Source organism: Tachysurus vachellii, chromosome 17 (genome assembly GCF_030014155.1).
Source record: "Tachysurus vachellii isolate PV-2020 chromosome 17, HZAU_Pvac_v1, whole genome shotgun sequence".
In the NCBI taxonomy this organism is placed as follows: domain Eukaryota; kingdom Metazoa; phylum Chordata; class Actinopteri; order Siluriformes; family Bagridae; genus Tachysurus; species Tachysurus vachellii.
In genome coordinates, this window is record NC_083476.1 from 3,632,501 (window position 1) to 3,645,000 (window position 12,500).

At 40.9% G+C, this 12,500-nt stretch overlaps 1 protein-coding gene across 4 annotated transcripts in view; it reads left to right on the forward strand.

Annotated features, from left to right (window-relative positions):
- Positions 1-12,500, forward strand: part of vav2 (vav 2 guanine nucleotide exchange factor) — a 162,709-nt gene that overhangs the window by 122,203 nt on the left and 28,006 nt on the right. For all 4 annotated transcript variants that reach the window (XM_060890304.1, XM_060890303.1, XM_060890301.1 and 1 more), the window contains exons 5-8: positions 6,156-6,261; positions 8,601-8,699; positions 11,020-11,088; positions 12,093-12,193. In XM_060890304.1, the coding sequence (XP_060746287.1) occupies positions 6,156-6,261; positions 8,601-8,699; positions 11,020-11,088; positions 12,093-12,193 (375 nt within the window). The remainder of the gene's footprint in view (positions 1-6,155; positions 6,262-8,600; positions 8,700-11,019; positions 11,089-12,092; positions 12,194-12,500) is intronic.

Here is a 12,500-nt window from a genome sequence, read left to right on the forward strand (position 1 = left end):
TCAGCAATTTCAGCACTTTCCTTGGCTTAAAAGTAGCACAGAACCGTCGCAGGGTTCAACGAAATGAGAACGAGAAGCTCAAAGCTGAAGAGATTTCCTCAGCTCTAAAGTCTTTACAATACAGCTGTGGAATATTCTGGAAGGTAAAGACTTAGGAACCTTTCTACATAAAAGAAAGGAAATCCAGAGAGATTTTTGTATTTTGTTAAAGAAGATTTTAAACATTTTATGAGATGTAAAATACTTTTTTTTTTTTTCTTTTTTTTTTTTTTTTTGGCAATTTGATTTGATCCATTTTATAAATATATATTTAACATTTCACAACTAAGTAAATTGTTAGGTTTATGATGATGAAAATGAAAGAGGTTCTCCAAGGTAGAAGCTCTGGTAGTGGATCATTACGACGTTTCTCGCTTTAATAAATTACCTGGAATAAGAGGAATGAAACGCTTCGTGGCCTGTCGTAATTGGGGATGTGATAGCCTGGTGGTTTAAGCTGTTGGTCTACTGATTACCGTTAGCTCGAATCCCAGGTCCACCAAACGCCAAACACTGGGCCCTTGAGATAAAACTGGAAGTCTCTATGGAAAATGACGTCCGCCAAATCCCGTAAATGTAAATGTAGTTGGAAATTAACTGACCTCATGGAGTAGCAGGAACTCTGATTTGTGCCACATGATGTATAAGTCTTTCATTCCTTACATAAGGATGAGGTGTGTTTCCCCGAGGAGAATTAGTTAGTCGCTGAGCAGCTTGATCAACTTTCACAACAAAAACGTCTCGAGCCTCTGCAGCTGAGGATTTTCTCTTCAGAGTGATGAGGGATGAGTGCTAGTTGGCGTAAGACGAAGCGGAGTTCGACATGCAATAAGACATGTACAGTAGTAAATCGAGGCTGTTTGAGGTATTGTAGGTACAGTAGTCACTTCCTACTCACTCGGCGTAGAGCTCCCTTTAGGCGAGAGTCCTGCTTTCCACCATGTTTAGTGCGTCCATTCCAAATCTGACAAGGCATGAAAATATTCAATTGGTGAGAACAAGCTGAATTGCTCAGAAACTCCTTTTTCCCCCTTTTCAGCTGAAATAGTAGTCAGGTGTCTGGACACACGCTGTGTCACAAAGTCTTGCTCGCTCTACTCAGCCGTTCTGCTACGCCATGCTGCGGGCTGTTCTGCCCTGCGCCGTTTAGTTTAAGCTCAGAAAAGTTTACTTATCCACTTTCCATCCATAAACTATGAACCGGATAGAGAAACGTCTTCATGCGAAACGTGTGTGTCGTGTTTTCCGATCTGACCGGAAGCCGATAAGCCGTGAAGGTCTACAGAGAAATATGATTCAGTTTTCACTCATTTTCACAAACTTATCTCTTCATCTGGTTTTAAGACTAGAGACCACTAAAGGAAGATAAACCAGCACAGCGCCTGACTTTACTTTACCACTGGGGGAAAAAACTCCACCTGCTAGAATATACACCCCAGTAATAATAAAAAAAAACACAATTTACTGCATATATACAGCAACTTTCATTTCCTGGAAAGTCTCAAGACCCTTTGCATAAAACAATCCCAACAACAGTGAGATGTAATAAAAGGATAAGAAAAAAACGACTTTATAGTGTAGACGTTGTCGTGTTTTACGGCGTTCGGCTGGTAGAACACCACGAACGGCGAGAGTACCTGGGGTTTCGATTTGGGCTGATATTTAAATCCCTAAGCCCCTCGCTTATGTGAAGGAATGTAAATGTACAAACCGGTCTGTAGCGATTCAGTCCATTATAGACGTATTTCAGGAATGTTTAAAGGAGGATCGAGGACACGCTGCTGTCTGTATCAGAATCATTTCCTACTTAAACCACTTACATGTCTGAGAACTTAATCCAGTTAAAAACAGGTTGGTTTTTGTGGCCTCCAGGAGCTATTTCCACCAGGATTATGGGTAATGGGTAATAGTGGCCTGGCAGTCTGGAACATGGAACATAACTCGCATAATTCTCAAGCATCCTTATTTCGTATTTCTCTTGTGTAATGTGAAGCAGTCGCTGGCAAAAGAGTTTCCTTTGGGAAGAATAAAGTTCTATCTTATCATGTCTCGTCTCGTCTCGTCTCGTCTTATCTCGTCTTATCGTTTATAACGTCTCAGATCTTCTTATTGCTTTCGGTTCAACGTTCATGAGTTTCTTTCTTTTTTTTTTTTTTGAAATCAAACTTCCACCAACTGATGTCTTCAGTGTGCGCCTCACATTGTATTACTGTTGTTATTATTGTTATTGTAATTGTTATTATTATTATTATTATTATTATTATTATTATTATTATTATTATTATTATTATTAGCAGTAGTAGTATTAGTATTAGTAGTATTTTCCTTTATGACACACCAGATTCTAACATTTCTCACATTTCTGCATGGCTGTGGCCTTTCTGTCATAATGATTGCGATGTAGCTTTAGTTGTTGTCTGTTGTGTAAATATATTTTCCCACTAGATCGCTCGCATCGTTAAACGTAAATCGTCCGATTCTGCGAACTCTCCGGATAAAAAGAAGGAGAGAAAGATCGTAGTGATCCATCAACACCGTTCTTTACTTTACTCATCTTCTACCACTTATCCGAACTACCTCGGGTCACGGGGAGCCTGTGCCTATCTCAGGCGTCATCGGGCATCAAGGCAGGATACACCCTGGACGGAGTGCCAACCCATCACAGGGCACACACACACACTCTCATTCACTCACGCACTCACACACTACGGTGAGTATTTTCCAGAGATGCCAATCAACCTACCATGCATGTCTTTGGACCGGGGGAGGAAACCGGAGCACCCAGAGGAAACCCCCGAGGCACGGGGAGAACATGCAAACTACACACACACAAGGTGGAGGCGGGAATCGAACCCCCAACCCTGGAGGTGTGAGGCGAACGTGCTAACCACTAAGCCACCGTTCCCCCCTTCTTTACTTTAAAACCATTAAAATAAATAAATAAATAAATAAATAAACAAACAAACAAACCAACAGATTTATATTTTCTTCGTATTTTAGCCCCCGAGTGGCACAACAGTGAAAATATCATTGTGAGATTCTGAGTTTAAATACTGTCGAGGTTACGGTCCATCCTTTACCTGGAGCCAAGCAGCCGTGCTGTCTGAGTGGAAGTAATGACATCATTCTATAAACCTGTCAATCATGTGACACTAGCCAGTGGTGTGAGAGGGCAGATAGCATGAACCTCCGAGACAACTTTAACCCTCTCTGTTTATTAGCTGATAAGCAAACAGAGAGATGTTATTTTTATTGATTTGTATTTGAATCCAGAGCTGACACTAACTTCTGGTCCATGATGCCAGTCAGCAGCTGAGGAAGAGCAGGAGGCGCACGCTGATGATGTCACCCATCTGTCTTTGGTTTAAACGAATGTGTTAGCAGGAACAACTAAAATATGCTAATTCAGGAACACGTTCTGCTTAATCTGGCCACTTTATGGTTGTGACTGTAGGTCTGATCCACGATATACTGTAACACATCATTAACATGGTGACACAAGCAGCTTGATTGTCTTCAATGTCACGAGTTCAATCAGACAGCAACTTAGTCGGAGGAATCGTGAAGCAAAGATGCTCGATTATTCCCTCACACCCTCAACCGCAAAGTCTATCACAGATCATCGTGGTACTCTAACAGGAAAAAAAAACAAGAGCTGTCGTCTCTTCCTCTCGTTTTCCGTCAGGCAGAATTTTCACGCAGAGCTCCGAGATGCCGTTGGGCTGAACCACAAAGCCTCAATTAAAAAATTAGACAAAAAAATTAGTCCAAAATCTGATTTTGCTGAATATTTGATCACAACCCCACATTTTATTCCTGATTCAGGTGCAGAAACATTCCTGCCGTTTTTCACAAGTGAGAGAAGAACCTGGAAACAAAGTCAAACTTGAATTACGAGAATGATTAGTTATAGGTCACGGGGCAGAAGCTGTGAACTTCCTGGTGCACTCCTTTCTTAAAGAAGAGCCCTGTGAACCTTTTCTGTTTGTTTGTTTGTTTGTTTGTTTGTTTGTTTGTTTTGTACATAACTCAAGTCAAATCAGAATTGCACTGGATTTTAACGTGATGCTTTTATTAACAGTGAAACGGAAATATAAATAAATAAATAAATAATAAATAAATAAATAAAAATACAAATAGTAGAAAAAAATAAATACATACATACATAAATAAAAATCAATAAATAAATACAAATAAGTAAATAAAAATAAATAAAAACAAATAAATGAAATAAATACAAATAAGTAGATAAAATAAATAAATATTTAGTGATAAAGGTTTGATATTTTTTTTTTTTTTTTTATAACAGATTTATTTTTTTTAAAAAGGTTGCCTATTTAATTTTAGGAATTTATAGAAAATAAATGAATCATTAATTTATGACCAGTTATCGTGTTTATGTATTTAATTAGAATTTTTATTCAGTGAGCAGAGGGATGAGCCCTAATCCTCTTAACCCCTTTAAATCCCGGACGATTATTATTCAGTTATTCGTCCTAAACCGTATTTCTCCGTAGCATCTATCGATTTCGGAGCTGTGAATAAATGTAAGTCAGGACGTACAGACAAGTCTGACGGGTTTTAAAGGGTCGCTGTCTGTTTACACACACACACACACTTACAACACATTTCAAGGAACCAAAAAACAAGCTCAGAGCTCCTTTGGGTTAAATGACTAGATAAAGGTCGTGCGCACGATCGCCGTCTCCGTCGAGGACTGATTATATTACACACAGCAAAATGTAAGTGATTCGTCGTATCGCTTTTCTCTTTAGCGTAAATGTAGCGATTAAAATGAACGTACCGTATTAAAGTGTGTGTTGTTCGTAGCAGGGATGCTCAGCTTAAAGGTGTATAAGGAACATCTAGAACATTCCTAACATAACATAACGAGTCGTGACGGCTGTCATCGCTTGACACTTAACCATTAGTTGATAAGTTGACGGTGATGAATGAGTTTTGTACTGAAGGTTATTTAAATACTGTAAAGAACACTGTGACGTTTGCCGCATTGGTTTTGGCAGGAAAAAATCAATTCAAGCCTCCGTACCGTGATAAAGGTTAGGCTCTGAGTGTTGTTAAAGCGACACGGTGGAGCTTCTGCTGTTCGTACTGCTCTCCGATGGCGTCAGAGTTACATCCAGATGAAGCGATGAAGATTAAATAGCTGTAATAATAAAGATAATAATAATAAAACACTAAGTGCCATGCTGTGTTAAGCCTACTTTAGTAATCTTATTATTAGCTTCTAGAATCATCATACTGTTAACCGCGCTCACATTCGAGCTGATGGTAAATGGCTAATTGCTGTCTCGCAGGCACACGCCACACCGTCGCAGTCACGCTCTGATGTTGTAGAAGTTTCCCCTGAATGTCACAGAGACGTTCGTATGAAGTCAGACTCACCGTGACGAACGAGCTCCGAAGCTTCTCTCCATCTTTACCACATCAGTGAGCCACTGTTAAAGCTGCCTGATCAGGAGCTCGGTTCAGGCTTGCATTGTTTTGGGCGGTGCTTGTTGTCACGTTCTGATGGAAACAAGAAATCCGAGTCTGGAGCAACTTGAGTTTGTTGTCTAGGTGGTGATGCGGTTTTGTGTCATTGTGAGGCAGGAGATGCAAAGCAGACACAGATGTACTGTTAGTGGTGTGTGTGTGTGTGTGTGTGTGTGTGTGTGTCAAGTGGCATCTGTTTTTAAGACACACAGATACACTTAAATGTGTAAATGTAAAAATGTGACTTTTTACTTGCTCTGACTCTGTGACTCTTACTGACTCTGATTCTAAAGCTGCCCCTCATTCTGACTGTGACTGCCTCTGATTTTGACTCTGACTGTCTCTGCCTCTCATTTGGACTATGACTGACTCTGCCTGTGACTGACTCTGCCTCTGATTCAGACTATGACTGACTCTGACTGTGACTGCCTCTGATTCTGACTGTGACTGACTCTGCCTCTGATTCTGACTGTAATTGCCATTACCTTTGTTGACTATCTGATGTGTAAAGACCAGTATAGAACAATATAGTAAATATAGTATAAACTATATAGTAAAAACTATACGTTTATTTGAAACATTATGTTCTGTGTGTGTGTGTGTGTGTGTTAATTCTACAGTGAGCACGATGTGGGTGAGGACGATATCTATGACTGCGTGCCGTGTGAAGATGAAGGAGATGATATCTATGAGGACATCATTAAGGTGGAAGTTAGACAGCCTATGGTGAGTGAGCCACTTTACTCATAACGGTGTGTGTGTGTGAGTGTGTTTGTGTGTGTGTGTGTGTGTGTGTGTGCGCGCGTGCACACGCAGAGAGAGATATCATGCGTGCGCTCGTGTTTGAGAGCTCATTTGTAGAACGACTGAATTAATCTTCCTTCATTATTCCCAAGGCTGTGTGTGTGAGTTGATGTGCTCTGCTTACATATGCCACTTTGCCTCCTTAACGCTGCAGATCCGATACATGCAGGTGAGTTCCTACTGCATATGAGTGTGTTGGTCCCTCAGTGCCCTTTCTCTCTGTTCCCCTTAGTGTTCAGTACGTACGTCCTTCCTGCACAGCGACGTCCGTCCGTGCACAGGGAGATCAGCTAGTCGCAACTGTAACCTCACGAAATTTACCTTCTGACCAATCAGGTTTAAGAATTCAACATCGTTTTTTGCTCTAACATCAGAGCGTTATAACAAATATCCAACGAAACGTATTTGCGGTGTCATGAACCGGATAATAAACACCAGTGTCCTGGATGCTACGGCGACGTGATTGACTTAAGACATTTGCGTTTATGCAAATTAGCCAATCCTAGTACAGGAGGCGGGGCTTGCCAAGGAAAAGCAGTTGGAGATCATCTTGTAGCTTCAAATGTTTGGGAACTGACTGCAGCCAGCTGATACACACATGAACAGTCACGTGACTCTCTCTGTGCTGAGACGTGTGTTTGACATGTTTCTGTTTAAACAAAAGGCTTAACATCTGACGAGTAAACGTTAGAGAGCTTTATCGTCTTTCTAGCCGTACATAAGGATACAGAACAAAGCGACGTTCTCCAAAGCCTCGGTGCAGCGTAATATAGAACAGTGACTGGAGTGCGCTAGAAGATAATCACTGGACAATATGCAGTGTCACGGCAACACGACGAAGGCGCGACAGTGTCGAATGAGCGATACGTGGACTGACATGTGATGAGTAACCAACTGAGAAACCTCAGAGAAGTAAATACCTGATTTACTGATTCACTACCAAAAAAGGAAATGTAATATTCAGACTCATTTTATACAGTTACACTTAACACCGGACAAACAAATATTAAACAATATCACGTTAAACAAATATTAAACAAATAAGAAAAAAAAAATCATTCACGATATTATTTGAGTGGAATAATAAAGTGTGACGTCTCCCTGAACATCACCCTTAAAGCCGCAGAATGATGATCATAAAGAAGCACAAACTCCACTACAGCGACTGACATTTGTCAGTGGAGACGTCGCCATGTACGTACAGTATATGGCATTCATTATGGCATTATAACTGCTTTATAACAGTTTAAAATATTATAAAGCACTGAATATTCAAAGTTGTGTTGTTTATAACCGAGCACATGGCTCCTGGAATAAGTGCTTCGTTGACCTTGTAGATTCTTTAATAATTAAAAAAAGAGAAGGTAAGGAAAGGAAAGGAAAGAGGAAAGGAGTGGAGACTTTGGGAGGGATTTCCAAAATGGAGGGATGGAGAAAGAGAGACAGAGAGATTCAACTCCAATAAAAAAAAGAAGAAAAGGCACGACAAATATAACTCAACATAGACTCGAGTGAAGAGAAAAGAGCTAAAGGAAGCACCGCTGGGTTTCCCCACAGACATCACGCGTGTCTGCGGCTGTTGCTGAATCAGAAACATGTCTAATCTTCTCCCCAACTGCTTCCAGCTCGGAGTACACACACGTTATGGTGTAACACACATGTTCACTGCAACTCCACAGATGTTCAGTCTTCTTACCGAGCCCTCAAACACATCTGATGATCCCGAGCTCCTCTGATCTGGGCAGCACAGAAGACCGCGGTCCTACTTTCCTTCTTTCATCTCCGCCTCTACGTCTGTCTCGTTCTGGTTTTCGGGATGGTAGATGTTTATGGAAATGAAGGATGGGTGTCGTGGTCGAAGGTCCAGATGTTCTGATGATGATGTGAAGCTTTTCCTAACTCTTCTAGAGAACTAAACCGTTAGCGGTGTTAAATAAATCGGATCGATAAAAGTAAAAAAACACAAACACACACAACGCTGCGGACGATCTTCCCTTTCCCGAAGCGTGCCGTAGAACCCAACCTGATTCCCTGTCGAATGTGATCCATCTATATTAGTTTGATGTACTGTACGTGTGATATATTCCTCGTCCCGCTTTGTTTCAGTTTTCCTCCTTCTGCTTCTGGTCTGCTTCCTCCTGACTGTCGTGGTTCCTCTACCTTACAGTTTTGCACAGGAATTCAGAAAACCCATCACTTTGTTATCTACTCAGAATGTCCTACAGCCTTTTGTGTGTATGTGCTTGGTGTTTCCATCACAGAAAATGGGCATGACGGAGGACGACAAGAGGAACTGCTGCTTGGTGGAGATCCAGGAGACAGAGGCAAAGTACTACAAGACACTGGAGGACATTGAGAAGGTGAGGATGGAGTCCAGACATTAAACTGAGCCCAAAACATCTCACAAATCCATTTTATAAATCAGCCTGACATCAAATTGATGACAGGAAAATTAATATTTTAATTCTTATTATTTATTCAGGATTTTATTTTATTATTCACTTTTTTTAGATTAAATTCATATCCAAATACTGAACGCACTCCAAGGCGTCATTTCTGAAACGTAGTCTTTATCTAAAAACATTATATTCAGTAATAAATTGCTGCTAATAATCAAGACAATAAAAATGTCTTTTTTTCTCTTGTGTATTTAACTACAAGATTTCCCCAAAATGCTCAGTAACTATAACAGTTTGAGTGACAGACAGTTCCTTATGCAGCTTATTTACATGTCAGAGCAGAACACATTCAGTCCAGTTACTAGGTTTAACTCAAAGGACGTTATGGTGGCTACGGTGATGTCCTGGAGGGGGCGGAGTTTATGAGGTCATCGGGTGGAGCGTAAGATTTTAGGAGGAAGGGGGATGAGGAACGGATAAAATGAGAACGATGAAGCGAAGGTGAAAGAGGGAAAGAACACATTCACCCCTCTTTTTATAGCTTAATTAGACAGTACAGATGTTGCCTGTGTAGATCAATACTATTGGTCTGAGCAAGTTCTCAAAGCTCTCTCTCTCTCTCTCTCTCTCTCTCTTTCTTTCTTTCTCTTCCCCTCTCTCTCTCTCTCTCTCTCTCTCTCTCTTTCTCTCTTTCTCTTCCCCTCTCTATCTCTCTCTCTCTCTCTCTCTCTCTCTCTTTCTCTTCCCCTCTCTCTCTCTCTCTCTCTCTCTCTCTCTTTCTCCCTCTCTCTCTCTCTCTTTCTCCCCTCTCTCTCTCTCTCTCTCTCTCTCTCTCTCTTCCCCTCTCTCTCTTTCTCTCTCTTAATTTCTCCCCTCTCTCTCTCTCTCTCTCTCTCTCTCTCTCTTTCTCTTCCCCTCTCTCTCTCTCTCTCTCTCTCTCTCTCTCTCTCTCTCTCTCTCTCTCTCTCTCTCTCTCTCTCTCTCTCTCTCTCTCTCTCTCTTTCTTTCTTTTCCCCCTCTCTCTTTCTCTCTCTCTTTCCCCCCTCTCTTTTTCTCTCGCTCTCTCTTTCTCTCTCCCTCTCTCTCTCCCTCTCTCTCACATTCTCTTTCTCTCTCTCCCACTCTCTCTCTCTCTCTCTCTCTCTCTCTCTCTCTCTCTCTCTCTCTCTCTCTCACTCCCTTTCTCGCTCATTCTCTCTCTCTCTTTCTTTCTCCCCTCTCTCTCTCTCTCTCTCTCTCTCTCTCTCTCTCTCTCTCTCTCTCTCTCTTTTTCTTTCTCTTCCCCCTCTCTCTTTCCCCCCCTTCTCTTTTTCTCTCGCTCTCTCTTTCTCTCTCCCACTCTCGCTCATTCTCTCTCTCTTTTTCATTCATTTATTCTACACAGGGGTCTAATCCTGTTGGAACACAATAAAATCTTTACAAATTTTAAATTCCACAGCTGAAGGTTTGTTTACTTTTCCAATTTTACAGCAGAATATGATGGAAAAAAAAAAATTTGTAAAACATTTTTCAGTAAATTTGTTTTTGTAATACAAGGATGAGTCAGAATTGATCCTAGAGGAATCTGGACAGATATTAAAATGCTGGATCACTTGTTTAAATGAAAAGGAGAAAATACACAAGCCGAATACATTTTATGACCCTTATTTGCAGTAAACATGAATAGAACAGAGTTAATAGAATTAACATTCGCAAGCACGTTTTATTTGAGTTGTAAAAGCTGAGTCTTGTACTAAAGCTAAGTTTCGATCATGACGACTAATGAGAGATGTTCTACTTTATTTGTCTCAGCAAAGCAAACATTGGGAATTGGGTAAGCATCAATCCCAGATGATTATTTGATTCATTTTGCCCTAATTGATTCAATATCGCTCCTACATACGAGCTCCTCATTACCTTTCAGCTGAGATAAATGATTTCAGGGTTGTTGTTTTTTTCCCCCTTAGGATTCACGCTGTTTAGAAAATTGGCAGCGCTGCTTTATGTATATCTAACTTTTTTTCCCTTCAAAGCCGTTTACGCGTTTTGTTCAGCGGGGGGTGGGGTGGAGGGGACGTGGGACGTAAATGCGAACTCCGCAGGAGGATTTTACAGCTTTGCCTTCGAGAGGGTGTGAAAGCCAAGGATACGGTGTTTGCACAACAGGACAGGGGCTGAATTAGTGCAGCTGTTTGTAGAACATAACAAGCAATGTTTCTAATCATCACTTACACAACAGAAAGCGAGAAAGTGGAGCTGAAATTGTTTATACTGTACCATTTCTTCCTGTCTGTTCCCACAGAGTTACATGATCCCCCTGAAGCAGGTCCTAGCTCCGTCGGAGATGAAGGCCATATTTGTGAATCTGGAGGTGCGTCAGCTTTCGTTCTCTATGCAGCACCGTTTGTAGTCTGACTTACGGCTTTGACGGTGTGGGATGTAAATGCGGATGAATAGAAGATGTTTATATACATTCTAAACATGCCGAGGCCAAACAGTCCGTCTTCCCAATGGTACTAGATCTAAATCCTTTCTAGCTAAGGGTGATTTCTTCACTCAGTGAATGTCCTGCTGTAATCAAGCATAGCTACAGTCACATACTAAACGCAGATGTCTGTAACACTCCTCCGTAAATAAATCTTTTAACACAGTTTTTTCCTTTACGGCCGTATTGACACGCTCAGGACTGAACCTGGGACCATCTTGTGCACCGTCACATTATAGAATTCCTTCTGATCTGTAGATTCATTTAGAAATTTCTATGAGAAAGTTTTTAGTTATCCAGGCTGAGACAAGTAATACTTTAATTACACTCCAATTCTGGTTACACATTTAATTATCATCATTTTGTAATGCTTATAAATATAAGAAACTGCTGTCTGAGTCACTTACAGAAAATGAGTCGATTCACAGTCGAGTCGATTTGGAGTCGATTCAGAATCGATTCAGACTCGAAGCAATTCAGAGTCCAGTCGATTTCGACTCAATTTAGAGTCGAAGCAATTCAGAGACCAAGCAATTCAGAGTTGGAGTGATACAGAGTCAAATTGATTCAGAGTCAAATCGCTTTCGAATTTCCTCCCAATTTTCCATCAGACGCTTTTTACCCACTTGCTTTTATTCCAGGTGTGATCTTCTCATCACACCCAAGTCAGACAGAATCTGCAAACAATGATTGAATAATAAAACGATTGATTTAAATTAAACAATTATAACATGAGCACAGTGATGTATTTATAAATATTATAACCCACACTTATATTTATAGGAGACAGAGATGTAAATGTAGTGGCTCATTATCTGCTGGTAAATTTGCATAGTGAACATTAAGGCATACTGTTAAACAAGTCATGCTGAAAGTGAAATGTTCTGTAGGATATCATCAGAGTCCACTTCGCCTTGCTGAGGGCTATCGACCAGAACATGGTGATCGGAGGCAGCGGACTTGGAAAGATCTTCCTGGACTTCAAGGAGAGGTCAGTGAGTCCTAACTCTGTTTGTGTGAGTGTGTGTGTGTGTATGTGTATAAACGGAAGCAGTGTCAGTGCTCCCCATAAAAAGGAAGTAGATAAGAGTGTTATCTGCAGCCTGGAGTCTGAATGCTTCACGGTTTTATGGACGTGCGTACGGCTTTAGTGAAATCACGTACCCGAGAGCGAGGCTCTGCAGCGTTCCAAATCACTGGCCCGAAACTTATACTGAAACAGTTTTGCAGATCCTGAGGCTTTCTGAACCCTGACACATGAAGCAAACCATAAGCTAATTCTTCCCATGCATCCTTAC